Consider the following 18,075-nt stretch of genomic DNA (forward strand, 5'->3'; position numbering starts at 1 on the left):
ATTTTGTATAAGTCCAGACTTTGGAATCCAAACTTGGCAGAGTTTTGGTGGTTCTTTGGTCACCGTTTCCTTCCTCTTTTCTCGTCTTTGTTGTAGGAGAGTTCGGACATGAGCAGCATTTGCACGACGTTTTTGTATACGTTCTTTGAGGGTTGAACGAATCCTTTTGACAATAGTCCATTCCTCCGTCGTGAGTTTGGCAGAGACATGAATGATTGGTTTTTGAGACAACTGAACCACTCGATGCCTCCTCGACTCTAAGTCCGCATGATAACGAACTCCGTCGGTTTGTTCCAAGGCCTTAGCTATTTGACGAGCGTGGCGTTGGCGTTGTCTCTGAAGAGCCCTCTTCGTCAGTGTTGGTGGGCTTTGATTCGATGACTCTTTAACTAGATAAGAGCCATTGTGAGCAGAGGTGCTGCGAGTAAAATCTTCAGCAACAATCAGGCGAGAGTCTTCATTTTGTGCCTTCTTTGGCATGTAAGTCTTCCTCAATTGTGAGATCCTCTTGTACTTGCGAGACAAAGAAGATCTTGAAGAGGATGATGAGAGATATTCCTCAAACTTGGTTTGGTCGAATTCGTATTCGACCATGGATTCAACCGGGATCTTGATGATTGGCTGCGACACGACGGTCTCGGCAGCGAGACCGTTGGCTCCCACTGTGGTCGCCAGCTTGTTTGCGTCAAAAGTTGGTTTTGCTGTGGAATTCATTATATCTTCGGTCGATTACAACAAATTCAAAGAAATAGTCTTTTTATAAGACCTCTTTTACACAACAAAATAAAAATTACAACTCTTGAAAAACAAACGCAGGATCGTTGTTTGGATCGCTGCTTGCGTGTGATCTTTGCCTGTGCCGGGAGCGCTTTGACTCGTGGACCAAATCACAGATTCTGATTGAACCGTGAGGGGGTTTAATGATTCTTCCTTCGTTTATCGAAGTAGGAATTTGAAGCGAATATCTTATCGATGTAAGATATTCACTCTTCTAAAGATCAAGTCAGAGCTTAGATCTCTAGGAATGGTCAAAATCTTATTGAGGATGTTTGTGAAGAAGGAAGACTCTCTCTCTTGCTCTAATTCACCAAAACTTAAGGCTCTCTGCTCTAATCTGCTCTGGAAATGCTCAGCCCCTGTCAATGATGGCCATAGGGGGGTATTTATAGCCTCCTTGGACGATAACTGAAGAAATAGCCGATCAGCAACTAGCCCTTTAGGCGCGACAGTTGATGTTGTCGCGGCTAAAGGGCGCGGCAGTCGACACTGCCGCGGCTAAAGGGGCAGTTACACCCACGTTCTTTCATGTTTGAAACCGTTCTCCCACGACCTTTAACCATCTTTTTCGTGGTTTAACTGCTCGTCCACGTCAGCACACGTTCTATCTCTGATATGCCGCCACGTGGACTTCAAATAATCATCGAATAACTACCATATAACTGCCACAACATCTTCTTGTAATAGCCACGGCACCATAGGTTGCAGCGGCTAAGCCGCGGCACCATAGGCTTGCGCGCGCCTTAGCCGCGGCACCATGTCCTGCCGCGCTGCCATGTAGTGGCTTGATGATGTGTATAATGTTCTTCTATGTTATCTTGAGTGGTGTTTGGACGTCTGTAAGCATTTTTTGACGCCTACAATAAGGTATTGGTTTGTATAAATTGGATCTTAAGGACAATATTCTTGGCCTCAAAGATGTGTTCTATGCGTCAGGAATTCAGCACAATCTGATCTCTGTTCCTAGCTTGATGAAGAAAGGACTGGAATTTAGGTTCTATAATAACAGGGTTTCTATGGGCAAGAATAATAAAGTATATGCTATGTGAAAATATGTATCCGAGCATGAATTATGCATTCTTCCAGTAGTTTGTAATAATTCTGATAATGAAATTTCAAATTTGAACTACTTATCCTGTTATATTTCTGAGTCTGAATTGTGGCATTCTAGACTAGGACATGCTAGTATTTTAAAAATAAAAGAATTTATCAGAATGAACTTGCTTCTTGCATTATCTAATGTTTAATTGCCACTATTGAACATTGTTTAACTGGTAAAATGACTAGAAAATCTTTTATTGGCGGACAAAGAGCCAATGAACTTTTAGGGTTGATACACTTAGATATTTATGGTCTCCTAAGTGTTAAAACTCATATTAATAAATAATATTTTATTATTTTTATAGATGATTATTCTAAGTTTGCACACGTCTATCTTATATCCAGAAAATTAGATTTTATAGATGATTATTCTAAGTTTGCACACGTCTATCTTATATCCAGAAAATTAGAAGCTTTTGACTGTTTTAAGAGATATAAGTTCTAAGTTTGCACACGTCTATCTTATATCCAGAAAATTAGAAGCTTTTGACTGTTTTAAGAGATATAATATAGAAGTTGAAAACCAACTTGGATTAAAAATTAAAATTTTGAGAACTGATAGAGGTGAAGAATATAATTCTAAAGGATTTGAAAGTTATTGCATTCAACATGGAATTAAAAGACATACAACAATGTTGTATACGCCACAACATAATGGTGTTGCTAAAAGAAAGAACAAAACATTGTTAAATGTAGTTAGATGTGTGTTGTCTCATTCTGGTCTCTCTAAAATTTTTTGGGGAGAAACATTGTTAACTGCAAACTACATTTTAAATAGAATTCCTACCAAATTAGTTGTATCTACACCTTATGAATTATGGAATGGGAGGAAACCTAATTCGAGCCATCTCAGGAAGTGGGGATCTATAGACCATGTTCTCATTCCATGTCAACTTAGAGATAAGTTGGATTTTAAAATAATAAAGTTCATAGGATATTCAGAAAAGTTAAAATGTTATAAGTTCTACAATAAAGAAAAGAGAGTCATTGAAAACAGAGATGCTATATTTCTAGAGAATTTAGAGGAAGAGGAACAAGTTCGAGAGAAAACAGAACCTCTAACTGTAATAAATGATGATTATTACAGTGTTTTTCCCACTAATGACCTTGATATTGTGAAGGAACCTAACATTAAAAATGATAAAATACCTATAAAAAATAATGTACCTAATCAACTGGTTGTAGGCAACAAAAGGCCAAGAACACAACCTTCATGGATGGATGATTACTATTTGTATTCATATGTGTCATCCTGTTTCTCGGTAGATACAAATATAAAAGAACAAGATCCCTTAACCTTTTCTAATGCGATAAAATCACATGAATCAGCTTTATGGCTAGAATCCATGAGAGAAGAACTTGATTCTATAGAAAAAATAAGGTATGTGAGTTATGTGATCTACCAGAAAATAAAAAAGCCATAGGATACAAATGGGTGCTCAAAAAAATATCGTGTTGATGGATCTATTGATAAATTCAAAGCACGGTTAGTTTCCAAGGGTTATAACCAGAAGGCAGGAATAGATTTTCAGGAGACATATTCTCCTGTAGCTAAATTTACATCCATTAGAATTATTTTGGCTATTGTTGCATATCTTGATTTGAAATTATTCCAAATGAATGTTAAAACAGCATTCCTTAACGAAAAGTTGAAGGAAGTGATATATATGCAACAACCTGAAAGTTTTCAGGTGAAAGGATAGGAAGATGAAGTTAACAAATTAATAAAATCTCTATATGGTTTAAAACAGTCTTCTAGACAATGGTATCTCAAATTATATGATGCAGTCACTAAACTTGGTTTTATTCAAAATAAATTAGATCATTGTGTATATATCTTGAAAAGTGGGAGTAAATTTACTATATTATCCTTATATATGGATGATATATTGCTAGCTACAAATGACATAGAAATATAGAATAAAATCAAGACAGATCTCAGCGAAAAGTTTGAGATGAAAGACATGGGAGATGCATAATATATTCTTGGAATTCAAATAATTCGAGATAGAAAGTCTAGAATGCTAAGTTTAAACCAAGAAAAATATTTAAGATCAGTTCTTAAAAAGGTTGGGATGGAGAATTCCAATCCGGCACCAACTCCATTGGTTATGAGAAAGAGATTATGTAAAGAGCAAAGCCTTGGAGAGGGACAGGAGCCATTAGATGTTCCTTATGCTCAAGCAATTGGAAGATTGATGTATGCAATGTTGTGTACTAGACCTAATATAGCTTATGTTGTGAGTCTAGTTAGTTAATATCAAAGTAATTCAGGACCAGCACACTGGGAAGTTGTTAAAAGTATTATAAAATATATCAGAGGTACATTGACTCATAGGTTAGTTTATCAAGCTGATTCATTTGAACTCCTAGGTTATTCCGATGCTTATTTCGGAGGTGATAAAGATGATGGAAAGTCCACTTCGGGACACTTATTCATCTTTGGAGGATGAGCTATTTCTTAGAGTAGCAAGAAACAACGATGTGTTGCTAGATATATACAAGAATGTGAATATATAGCTTGCAGTATGGCAACTACACATGCTGTCTTGATAAGACGATTTTTGATTGATCTTGATCTCAATTTGTTAGAAGGACCTATTGATATTTATTATGATAATCAAGCAGCAATTAGCTTAATCAATAGTGGTGTGAATAGTTCCAAAGGAAAACATATTGAGATCCGGTATCACTATATTTGAGATATTATAGAAAAGGGAGAAGTCAAAGTGACTTATATCCCTACTACAAATATGATTGTTGATCCTTTGACAAAAGGAATACCAGCGGAATCTTTTATCAAATATGTAAGTTTGATGAGACTTAGGAATAAATAAGTCAAAGTAAAATTTCATGAATAATAAAATAAGAGTTACTCTCTACGGATAGTGGGAGCAATTGTAAGAAAAAATATTTGATCTCACGGATAATGGGAGGCATGTCACTTTGTTGATTTGGTCAAGTGGGAGATGTTAGCTTGACTCGGTCATTGATGACCAAATCAACGTTCGTTTCTCTATTGAGAAGAACGTGGAAACGTGGGTTTGTTGAGAGAATATCTCTCAAGGGGCGGATCTGAGGGGGTGGGGGTGGGGTGGAGATAGTGAGTTTAGCCCCTATAAACGAAGGGTCAATCTCCTTCAGAAACATAATAACGTAGAAAATAAAATCAAATCCTTACCCATTATCGGAGCCCCCCCTCAAAATTCTATTCTATCTTCTTCTTTGAGTTCGATCATATCACCTTTCCGCCCCTTTTTATAAGAAAATCTTTAGTGTTGAGCCTCCTTTTAGATAAAATCCATTATAAGATTTTTTTTTCTTTAAAGGAACGATGGAGTGCCAGATGAAAGAATGGAAATGTGATAAAACTCTCCACTCCAATTTGGAACCAAAGATTTAGATTACTGACCCATCAGGATCCGCCATGATGGCTGAGTGGGTTGAATATCCTTGCCGGTTTTCTTGGAACTGAGATGGATATAAGGTGGACCCTAATTCCAACTTGGTCTCTTTATCAAACATAGAAGTCCTCTAACCAAGTTTTCCCTTTAGAAAACGCAGAAAAAGAGAAAAAAAAGTGAGGGAAAAAAACGCTTTAGATCACTTAACATTCACAATAACATAAAAGCACAATCTACGTTAACGTATCATAGCTCTTACCCTTCGTCAGAAGAAAGAACAAACAATTACAATTAGATAATTAAACCTAACACTGATCGTTTTATTTTCTTTTTTGAGAAAAGGGCTTGTGTTTGAATTTTATTGATAATAAAGAAAAGTAATATTCACAATAATAAAACTACAAAGGAACGAGAAGAGGGCAAACTAGAGATTTGTATAAGGTCTTGTACTTCTATGTAGTGATAACTGAACAAGTCATAATTCCACAACTTGCGAAGTGATCTTCCCGATATCATCTTCAATAAGACTCTTTGAGTTGAACAGGCCCCGGAATGTTCAGAAAATATATATATATATATATATATATATATTTACCGAACATTCCGCATAACCTTCACAAACTTCGGTCTTATACCGAGATTTAAACCAACAACTCTTAAAAATGTCGCCTACCTCCAAACAAGTTGTGTCAAATTGGAGGGTTATTTGACAATTGGCGAGCTTACTTGATAAATGTTTTTTTTTGGTGTTACGAAACATATCAAATAGTTTTTTATGTTATCTCAAAACGAGGGGTCATGCGAAATTTACCCTATTGTTGTGTTTAATTGTGACTATTTGTCGTTTAGTGGATGATTTAGTGGATGATTGTGATCTGTCTCTGACAAAAGATTATAGGATATTTTTCAAAAAATCATGTATTTATGATATACAGAATAAATTCAATTAACTAATACTAACTAAAAAATGAATTAGATAAACATATTTAGTATACACCAGGTACTCTAGGAAAACTAGTCAAATTCAGATTTGAGGTATAAAATTTAAATTCAGATTCTAACAGTTAGGAGAGTAAGATATAAACTAGCTAATGCTATCAATTACTCCAATTAGAAAACGGATAAGCTAAATCTTCAATTGGACAAGATGTGGGATTCAATTACTCCTTTTCCTATTAGGAATCAAGTTTGTAATAAACTATTTAATTTCTATATTCAGCTATTCTCTATTAATCGCTCAAAAAAAAAAAATTTCCTCGTTCCTCCTATAAGCTCTTTGCCTTGAACATCCACTGCCATCAAAGGTTGAGGATCAATGGGGGAAGAGTTACCCATTGATTATTTGGCCGTTGCAATTTTTCTTGTGAAGGAACCACTTGGAGCTTGAAAATCTTAGATTGAAGATCAAGAATTTGGAGCATTGCTTTCGGGTAAGTCTTCTTTCTAGTTTTCAATTCCACCCTCTTTAGTTAGCTTCACAATTAGAGACAATTAGGATTTAAAAAAAACTAATTAAGAATTACCCAAAATTAGTTTGTTATCTCTCCATCTTGTTCTAATGATAATGAAATTAGTTGTTTAATTATCTGCTAATTGTATAAAAACTAGAGACTGACCTTGTGTACTAATACCCACGAAATACATACTGAAATCTGACCTCTGTATTTGCAATGCAGCGCGGGAATACGGTATTTAAAATCAAAATCAAGAATTGCCCATCTTTAGAAAAAGAGAAAAGGAAAGAGATCAGAGAAGGAAAGCGCAAAGTTGAGGATGATAATAACCAGTTGGCATATGAACACACTCATAACACAAAGAAAGTTAAGGTAAAATACCTATTACCTATTCATAAATTGATTCTTCATTGCAAAATTTTTTTTTTCTTAATTCATATAACACTTTTGTACTAATTGCAGTTTATGTTGCAGCTTTTGATATCCAAAGAACGGGATGGAGCATCAACTTCTGTATCAGGTCCATCATCTGAACAAACGGCTCCCAGCAAACTAACGTTCGATTTGAATCTGCCGCCACCTGATGATTTTTTAGAGAGATTTTAGAGATAAAAAAAAAGGAATTCTCATGAAAGTTTTATTCCCCAGTCCACTTTGAAAACAAAGATCGAGATCCGCCAAGATAGCTGGGTGGGTTGAATATCCTTAATGGCTTTCTTAGAATTGAAATGGATATGATAATGGGCCCTAATTATAATTTGGGCTCTCCGTCGAGCATAGAAGTTCTCTAACCAAGTTTTTCCTCTTGGCAAAAAAAAGAAAAAAAAAGAAAAAAAAGGGAAAAAGAAAAGACTTTTATTTATCATGGCATTATCTTTCACCAGAATAAAGAACAAATCTCTTTTTTTCCTTTTGAGAAAAGGCTTGTGTCCGAATTGTATTGATAACAAAGAAAATTAATATTTACAATTACAAGGAGGAGAGAGCAAACTAGAAATTTGTGTAAGGTCTCCTCTTTCGATGTAGCCAAAGGTCATAGTCTCACTAGTTGTGAAGCACTTTACGCTGGTATTTAGGTCTGTCCATCCGGCTCGGCCCGGCCCGGAAAACAGGGCCCGTGCCGGCAAAACCAGAGCCCAGACCCGGGCCCGGCCGGGTTTTGTTTGTTTTTTTTAATTTTTTAAAAATCTCTTTAAAATTTAAAAAAATATATATAATTAAAAAAATTTACAGAAAATAAAAATAAAAACAATCTTATTATTAATAAATTGAAATGACATAAATTACAAATACAAAAAATTATAAAAAATAAAAGATGATAAAAATAACTTTTTTATTAATAATCAGTAAATCTTTTATAAGTATAAATTTATTTCGGAATTCGTCACATCATAATAGATGAGTACATCCCAACTAGGTTGGCACCTACTCACCTATATCACTATCATTTGTAACTATTTCCAAAATAATTCATTACACATTTAAAGCTAAGAAATAAAAATTACAATTTGATGAATATTGTTTAATCTTTATATCTATCTACTAGTCCCAACTCTTCAAATTTATCTTCAATTCCAGTCATCCGATCGATGCCTTGTGTTCACTTCTCGTACCTTCACCAATCTTGTAAGCACATTACCGCTTGTACAATATACGGATCTAAGCATGTTCTGTGGTCGTCTATTAAACGTTCTGTTGTACTGAAGGTGGATTCCCTGCACTGTTAGTAAGTCACGAACCATGGTGGAAAGTATAGGATATGAAACTGATCCACATATTCTCCACCATTACAAAATATCTAAAGCATTTCCTTGACATTTAACTAAAGAAGCTGATAAATATTCATCTATTTCAGAAACCTCCAATGACGATCCAAGTCCAGACCCACTAGTTAGCTCAGCTATCATTGCATGCCTATCAAAACTTACACTTTTACCTCGGCTTGAGCTTGAAGGCGCCGAAGCTACAGACTGTTGTGCAGCTACACCATGTCTAGCTGCATACTCATCATATAATGTTTGAAAATAATTTCTAATAGCTAAATGATGAGAAGTAGCAGTAAAGGTGGATCCATCATCTAAGTCTATAATCTGTCCATCATACAATGATTGTAACAAACTTCGAAGGCTAATATCCTTCAAACATAGATCAATAAGAACCCCCAAACCAAAAATATGAGGAATAGACCTAAAATACTTATTAAATTTGCTCTCCATTTGAAAAATTATAGCTCCAAAAGTATCATCCATACGATATTTGGCAAATTTTTTTGAATATTTAAAATTTGTAGAGCAGCTAAAGTAATAGTTGGATAATAATAACCAGATAATAACATAGTAGCATTATAAAAAAACTTGTAACATCTCATTTAAATTACATATAATTATCCATTCATCTTCAGTTATTCCATAAGTGCTACCAGAGCTAGAACTAGAAGCATAATAATTTATAAAATTAGAAGCATAATAATTTATAAAATCATTTATAATTTCTTTATATTCTATTGCCACACTTAACATTGCATAGGTAGAATTCCACCTATGGTCAACATCTTTTGGAATTAGTCTAGCCTTAATATTTTTTCTTTTACACGTTTGTTTCCATCTTTTAAATCTTTGTTCAGAAGCAGTATGCATATAAGCAACTGTTCTAACATTTTCTATCATGGGTTTAATTTCAGTAAATGTATTTTGAACAATTAAATTTAAAATATGGCATATACATCTAATATGAAAAAGTTCACCATGACAGAGTTATTTTGAGAAAATCTACAGCTACATTGTTATTACTTGCATTATCTAGTGAAAGAAAATATTATTTGATCAATTTCTAGTTTCGTAAGTTCTTCAACTATTAAATTGGCTACATTAATATCAGTATGTGACTCTTCAATTGTAATAAAATAAATAACTTTTTTAAACATTTGACAATTTTCATCAATCCAGTGTGCTGTGATACATAAATAACCTGCTTGTGCTCTAGATGTCCAAATATCAGAAGTTAAAGAAAATTTACACTTTAAATTTTTAAAATAAGAAATTATTTTTCCTTGTTCCGTTTGATAATGTTTTAAAATATCAAGTTGGCAGGTTTGACGAGAAATTTTTTTAAAATCGGGATAAAAACCATCTCTAAACAAATCTTCAAATTCATCATCTTCTACTAATTTAAAAGGAATATTTTTAAGAATGATAAATCTGATGACGCATTTCCTAGCTCGGGCAGCGTCATAATTCCAAGTACCGAGACTACCAGAAGAGGAGGATTGAGAAATCATAGATTGTCGGATATCACCTTGAGGAGTCTGGCATTTGTTGTGTTTTTCTATATGGCGTTTGAGGTGGTTGGTGCCGCTCTTATGATGAGCTTGGAAAATCCGGCCGCACAACGCACATCTAGCCTTCTAGGTGAGGATCCTACCGTGTTCATCCTTGGTGATGTCTATCTTCTCAAAAAAAATCCACACATCGGATCTCAGCCTTTAAGGAGCTCTTGGTGCAGATTCGTCACCACCGGATTCAGGATTACCACTGGTAGGATCGGTAGGAGGAATAGCTGTTGTTGTAGGAGGACTCATTTCAATATCGGTAGGAGATAAATTTTGCTCTTCATAATCAGATCCAGAAGCCATTTGATGAAAGGGTTATAAGAGAGTATAAAATTGTATAAGAATGTATTAGAGAGAAGTAGATGAGTTTTGGTATGAGGAGAAGAAGTGAAAACCCCCCTCTATTTATAGAGAGAGCCTCCTAGGCAAAATTACCAAAAAAACCCTTACCAAATAACCGTTTTTTGACCGTTGTAAGGTGCAAGACGGTCAAAACGCCAAAATAGCCATTTTGGCCAGGCCGGGCCGGGCAGGCCAAAACGGTCACAAATGTGACCGTTTGGCGAAAACGGTCACCAACACTGCCCGGCCCAGTTTTTTGCTGCAAACTGGTCACAAGTACGTTGCCGGGGGGCGGGCTTCGGACCCGAGCCGCCCCGCCCGGTTTCGTTGTCGGTCGGACTGTTCCAGCGGGCGGGTCCGAGCCGGACGTCAGCATGGGAACCCGGGCCTGGGCCCCGGGTTTCGGTCCGGGCCTCGGGCTTTTTGGACAGGGCTACTGGTATCACCCTCAGTCTGACTCTTTGAATTGACAGCATGCTCATTATTTTCTGCTGAGAAATACTAGAGGCACACTCTCCACCACACCTCCCCTCCTGCTACAGTGCACCGGGGTCCACTTGAGATTTAAAATTTAAATCTTAAGTGGGCCCCGGTGCACTGTAGCAGGAGGGGAGGTGTGGTTGGAGGTGCGGTGAAGAGTGTGCCTCTAGTGCCTCTCTTTCTGCTTATATGGGTTAGCAAATTGCAATTACCGTACAATTCAATAAACAGGAACCCCATTCAAACACCAACCAAGCGAAGAGATTCCGCCGTAAAGGTGGGGAAAAGAAAAGGAGGGGGCAAAAAAAAAGAAAGGAGAGAAATTATTGATCTTCCTTTTCTCCAAAATCTAGAAGTCGAGGCTGAACCTCGCTCCACACGCCGCATTGGCAACCAGACCCGTCGATGCTCCATCCAGAGACCGGGCAGGAGTACAACGTCCGCCACAGCAGCGCGTGGCTGCCGCGCTGGGCATCGCGACCGGCGCTTAGCGCAGCCGCATGCAGTTGCGGTGGTACGGGCCCGTAGCGGGGTTGCGGCTTTTATAAGAGAGGGTCGAATGTTAAACGACAGTTATAGCGGGCGGCAAGCGAGCGCGGATGGAGGCGAAAGTCGTCGTAAACGGTGGGGGTGCGGATTCGTGAATTTTGCTGTCGACTCCGGAGTGATGGTGAGGATTAGCTGCCGAACGAACGTGTCAAGCGCGGCAGGGGGTCGTAAAGATGCTGGAGAAGGATCTCCATAAAAATCACGTGGGAGGGATGAGATTCCTATCGATCTTAGATCGGTACAGTTAAATGAGTACAACTAAAATGATCCAACTGTGCAATTTGAAGGATAGGAAAAATTGACCGAATGCTCAAGTGTCGGTGAACTGTAAACTTCCCTAATATATATAGTATCACTTTGCTTCTTTTCCTTTCTTAAACTACGTATACGTGCTTAACATGAACATTTTCTTATCACATAGCCAAATGTTTAACAAATTAATGATGTAACATCATATTTTTTGAAAAACCATGAAGAAAATGCAAATAGGCACTTTAAGGGGATTGATGAAAAACCATGAAGAAAATGCAAAAGAACAACATTACGTGATTAATTTGTTGAATATTTGACTATGGGCTCACAAAATAATCACATTGGATAGATGTACATAATTTAGGAGGGAAAACATGCAAATAGGCACTTTTAAGGGACAAGTTGAGTTTTGTCCTATTATATCAGCACCATCATTTGTCGCCACATTATTGCTTGAAAACAATTGTGCATGCAACAAACTTGCTGGGAGTTTGTTCCAACAACCACTCGAAAGTTAGGCCACGACTAATGTTGGCCCTATCTTAAACTAAATCAGTTTTATTTGGTCCTGGGGAGATGATGGTCCAAAACAAAACCAACTGTAAAAAATAATTAGGAACAAAACCTTGCTTCACCAACAATCCCTCTCACGTAGTAAGTGGGATATCTGCCTACTAATCGAGAATTTACTTAGCAACAAATATCATCATATACGTAGGAAAACCAAACCTCTCAATCGCATTTTATGCGTGCACCAAGAGTATGTCGCAATTTTTCTCCTCTATTTACAATTTCAGTTCTTCCTTTCTTAATCAAGATCTTTCGTCCAATCAAAAGGTGCCCACTCTCTGGCAAAATCGGCGACAGCCTGCTTTTGTTTATCCACAGGCTCCACCCTCCGTCTCCTGTGCATGTCCTCTTCCGGAAGACGAAGCATACCTCTGACAATATTCAAGCCAAAGCTACTCGAGAAGTTGGCATCATCATCAATAACATGGACGAATCCTTTATCAAGGCCAAACTCTACATGGAAGTAGGAAAAGTTTTCAGGAATTACGTTTCTTAGGTTCCCACTGGTTGGGATTACCTTCTTCATCTCATGCTGGCCCCACTCATCCTCGGCCTCATCAATTGCCTAAGGTACACATTCTCTTGTTAGATTCCTTGTCAACAGTTTATAAAAATGCAAATGGCTTTGCCTACATTAAGTACTATCTGATAATTCATTACAGGAAAAAGACATCACTACTCAATCTCAGTCAGCAAAGCGGCATCAATTATATTAGTTATTATCATTACGGTTACCATCATTTACATTAGTATTATTACTTTTGCATCTTGAACTTGATTGTGAGGCACAAAATTATTTATCCAAAGAACTTTGAGAAGATTCTTTCACATTTGAGCCATTACAAAAATGCTATATGAAATGTTATTGTGGGCATGTTTTCTTATGGCTTAGGCACCGTTAATTAAAAAAATAGTTATATAACATGCTTGCATTGCAACCTGACTAGAGATTTCTTAGCTAGATCTTCTATAGTGACTTTCATAATAAAACCAAAATACAAATGAGCATACCTCAAAGTTTTCAAATCACTCAAGTTTCAATATTTAGGTGTTTTCAAATGCAAATATCAAGATTCACGGTGTCACGACGTTTAATCGTGTCAATGATTTTGTTGGCGACAGAATCTTCTGAAACAATGGCATCTTACAACTTAGCAGTTTACATCTACAGAGAACTTGTAGAGTAAGTGCACCGCATTTTGACCTTGTGTCTTCTCATTAAGGATACCCAACATGCATTTTGAAAGAAAAAAAAAAGTGTTTTCCTGGTAACTGACCTTTTTGAAATACATAGGCGCCTTTGCAGAAGCAGCATATGGTATAGGAATGCAGTCGATTAAGCAATGTCTGCGTTGCCTTGCTAAATCTATAACGGTTTCAATGAACAAAACATCTTTATCTTGCGCTGAAAACATCCTTAAGAGGCACTTTTTGAAGTTGCGTACTTCCTCCCACACGTTCTTGTCAACAGTTCTCATAGAAGACTCATGCTATAAAAGATGTGAGATGATATTAGACACTGTATCCAGAGGGTGCTTGAAACCCTAAAGAATCTATCCAGTAATATAGCCTGACTTTAATTTTATATCAGCAAGAAATCAAAGGTTGAACAAAGAACTTGAGTGTAAACAAACTTTTTCCTGTCAACCCACTCCACCCCAAGAAAGTTCTTGATTTATTTTCCAAACAACCTTTTATAGGACGGGATCTAATGTATATTTGATGAGTCCCAAAAAGAAACCGGCAATTTAAGTCCCAATGAACAAGCCTATGAACTTCATAATAGGAATTCCAAAAATGCTTATGTATAAAGGACTTATGGAAAGCTATGGCAATATGAAAAAAAATCAAAGCGGAACAGTAGTATAAAAGTCGGCACAATCTACAAAACAAAAACAAGGAGATAATTTCCAGAAAGAAAGACTAACACGAGTCAAAATCGGGAATGCAGCCTGAGATGAAGGCAAGTTTCCAGAATGCAAATAACTATGACCCAATGTCAATTTGTTTATTAAACAATAATAATGAAACACAAAAAAGTTTACCTGCATCGGCAAAATGCAACAGTGTCCTTGAACAAGAGGCTGCCATTGAGGGAGCATCATGTATGTAAAATTTCCAATGGAAACAACAAGATGTTTTGGTCTTAATGGATTTTCGAAACAAAATTGACAGCGTTCTTGCTGAGTTTGGAAGTGCTTTGAGAAAGTTTTTTTCTCCTCATGCTTTCCCTCTTTTTTACGGTTTTGTTTTCTGCTGGGAGCATCACCATCATAATCATATTCATCATCTGCCCTACCAGACAAGCTATACTTTTTGTTACGCATTATTGTCTGGGCCAGATGCAAATCAGCATCTTCTTCCTTTTTCTTCCGCTGAGAAGAAATCTGCTTCTCAAAATACCTACAAGTCAAACAAGGGAAAAACGCATACCAACATTTCAGTACAGATACTAAGTTATAATAGAAGAAACAACGATGAAACAAAGCATTAAATGTTGAAATTTTTTAATCGAAAAATTCTTCCATGATGCAGTAAAATAATGTATTTGGCACAGGTATCCTTTTCGCGTGGACTATTTGGCAAGTGTGGAGCCGTTGATGCATAACATTTAGAAAATTAACAGGGTCTATCAAGGGGAGGGCATAGAGGAGATGAATCCTTGAAGTTCAAACATCAAAAGGGAATGTCACCAACCAAACAAAGTGTCAGTATGAAGCTATATCAAAGAAGTCAAGCTAGACGGAACTTGAGTCTGAAGAGTGGCTAAATAGGAGGGTCATCTCATCATAGCCTATGTTGGCAATTGGTGCCAGATAAGTGCTTAAAATTAAAGCATAACTCGGGAATAGCAAGAGATATACTAGTCAACCATTGAAAAACAGCATGTTATAAAAGTATGTAGTAATCTGAAGTGCTGAGTAGATTACCTGCTTGTATTGGTCTCAGTTCCTTGTCTAGCTGCTTCACTGTCTGTAGCGGGCTTACCAATCACAGTCTTCATCTCTTTCTGCAAAATCAGACAAACTTCTGTAAATAATGACTAAATTCATGTATAACTAAGTTATAATGGAAAAAGGTGTATAAAAAGTGGGGAGTCTGCTTTAAAAAGCAGTCTGGGTGTCCGCTTAAGCTGCTAAGGCAGTCTGCTTAAGCATATTATTGGGTTAAAAAAAACAAACAAACAAAAGAACTCTGATATGGACTAGGATTTGGATTATTCGATCACTCTAAATCTCCTTTCATGCCTCTCTTAGTGTCCTTGCATCATGCTGACTATTGTCCCATGCCATCATCTTCTTGGCTTCCTCCGACACCACCAACTTAAAAACAAAGATAATTTTTGTATTTCCCTCTTAATTTTGCTTTCAGTTTTTAAACTGTTGTCCTCCCTCCCTATCCTCCACTTGCAATAAATTTGCCGAGGTGAAGTCTTTCTTTGCGTAGGTACAAGTCAGTTAAATAAAGCTTAAGCAAAAAAAGGAGGGGGGAAACTGTGGATTTGCAACATGCATTCGTCGCAAAAAGAAATTATCACTTTCATATGGGTTAGCTTTAAAGAGAATATTAGCAAACTTACTTGAATTTTCGAACTCAGAAAAGCAAACAAAGGAGAGATGAATATAATTGATCAGAGGCTTTGGGCACTCTTCTCTAACATGTGATTCAGTCCTGGAGGATTGTGAAATGCGTCTCTAATAGGATTATGAATTCAAGTCCTAGTAGGATTGGTAAAATGTGTTCATATAATTTCGAATTCAGAGACTCATAAAAGAGTTCAAGTCCTAACAGAATAGGGAAAAGAGTTTCCTAATAGGATCATGAATCCATATAAGAATCCAAGTCCTAATAGGAAATCTATAAATTCACATGAAATCAACTCTTAATAGGATTCATACAACACATTCATAAAAATTTGAATTCGAAGGAACTCAAATCCTGACAGGATTTATAAAATGAATCCTTGTTTTTTTGGTTTGATTTCAAACGAACTCAAACACAGAATCAAGTTCTGACATGATTTAGTTTTGAAAAAGCAGTCACTCTTTACCTCCAAAAGTAATCCTCTACATATTGTACTACCTCTCAAATGAACTAAAAGTCACAACTAGTAGGCATTAGCAAATAAGTTTTAACCTCCAAACAAATTACTAAAAATAAAAAAGACAAGAAGATGTATTTAAGCACCCAGGGAAAATTAAAGTCTCACCGAAAGTTGCTCAGCTTCTTCATGCATTCCTTTCATTCTCAGCTGCATCACTTTAGCTGCCAGCTGATTTGCGCTTAACCGTTGTGTATTAAGTGAAGGGACCATATTTGAGTTTCTAACCAGAGAAGAGCCCACATCATTTTCCCTAAGAATGTCAGCTTCTTTACTTGATTGAGGACTAATACAAACATCAACATCCTTACTCCGCTGACTGGATATGCTCTGCATAAAGCTTCCATCATCAGCAAACTTATTTATGCCTGAAATTGCAGCAGATATGAGAGACCTATCCTCTGAACGAATATTTTGTATTTTGTTCTTTTTCCAATGTAAAGAATCTTGTTTAGGCTTCCTCATTTCAGGCCGAGAAGATCCATCTCGTAAATAATCACGGGAAGCATGTTGTGCTTCTTTGGTACCTTCCTTCATTTCAAAACCTGTACCAGATTCAGAACTTTCTACTTGCCCCCTCTTCCTTCCTTTTATGGCATGCAAATGAGCATGAGAAGGGGCAGCTCTATGAGCTGCAACAGAAGTAGCCAAGTGACCCAAAGAGCCCCATCGTTCTTCAACTACCTGTAGAATGAACAACCCATCAAGTCCCAATGATTTCTGTGAGGTGTACGTGAAGTAAGGGTTAATTGCGGATGGATCCCCCGTACCATCACCCAAATGCGGATAGACCCCCTATAGTTCTATTTGTGCAGAGGCAACCCTTGAGTGGATTTATCCCCCTGAAAACTATTAAAAGAGTCAGAAAAGTTTTGAGCAGGCGGATAAGACCCCCTTTTATTCTACTGGAGAGGATAGATCGCCAATTGTCCCCCCCCCCCTTAAAAGGGTCTCGTAAAAGGGTCGAAAAAGTTCACTGAAGGGTCTATCTGCACTTGGGCAAACAGTACAGGGGGTCTATTCGCAATTAACCCTTGAAATAATCCAATATAAACCTCATCAAGCTTCCGTCCTTCACGAGCTGCTTGCTCTCTTGCACGTTTCAAGGCTTTCAACCGCCAGCTTGCACCACCATCACCCACTACAGAAGAAGAAAGAAGCTGACTAGTGCCAACCTCTAAGGGTGAGGCATCATCAGGGTAACCACTCCCATTGTCTTTAAGATATGGATTTAGTTCTCTTCGATTTGTCCTTTTTACCTGACAAAACAAAGAAACAAAGAAGAATTGTTTTTTGTCGCCTTAATGAAAGCAAACAAATAGAAATTAACTAAACAAAGATACAAATTCAAACGAAATACACAAAGCATTCACTAACATCTTATTAAAAAAACCTGAAATACCAAACAAGAATGATGCACTTTCTTATCCATTTGAAAACATCTACGGCATCTTGCAACAGCCAATTAAGTAACACAGATAAAATTTACTTGTATTCATGAATTAATATCAAATGTTCAAGTATTATTTATAAACTGGATCCCACCATCTAGGTCTTATGAGAAGCCCTAATCTTGTTGATAATATATCAGTTAGGAGATTGCCAGTGACATAGGGTTCAGTTCAGATCCAAATAGTTGTGCAACTTTGGTTAGTCTACAAGAGCTTTCTTAACTACAATGTGCCCACAAAAAGCTCTATGCAATCTTATGATAAT

General features: G+C 36.9%; 1 protein-coding gene across 2 annotated transcripts in view; it reads right to left on the bottom strand.

Annotated features, from left to right (window-relative positions):
• The window catches only part of LOC109819726 (CWF19-like protein 2), a 9,460-nt gene continuing 3,614 nt past the window's right edge, over nucleotides 12,230-18,075 (bottom strand). For both annotated transcript variants that reach the window (XM_020385570.1, XM_020385572.1), the window contains 6 exons: nucleotides 17,415-17,618; nucleotides 16,468-17,043; nucleotides 15,188-15,267; nucleotides 14,303-14,660; nucleotides 13,535-13,747; nucleotides 12,230-12,822 (listed from right to left, as the gene is read on the bottom strand). In XM_020385570.1, the coding sequence (XP_020241159.1) occupies nucleotides 12,496-12,822; nucleotides 13,535-13,747; nucleotides 14,303-14,660; nucleotides 15,188-15,267; nucleotides 16,468-17,043; nucleotides 17,415-17,618 (1,758 nt within the window). In that variant the 3' untranslated portion in view covers nucleotides 12,230-12,495. The remainder of the gene's footprint in view (nucleotides 12,823-13,534; nucleotides 13,748-14,302; nucleotides 14,661-15,187; nucleotides 15,268-16,467; nucleotides 17,044-17,414; nucleotides 17,619-18,075) is intronic.

Source organism: Asparagus officinalis, chromosome 8 (genome assembly GCF_001876935.1).
Source record: "Asparagus officinalis chromosome 8, Aspof.V1, whole genome shotgun sequence".
In the NCBI taxonomy this organism is placed as follows: domain Eukaryota; kingdom Viridiplantae; phylum Streptophyta; class Magnoliopsida; order Asparagales; family Asparagaceae; genus Asparagus; species Asparagus officinalis.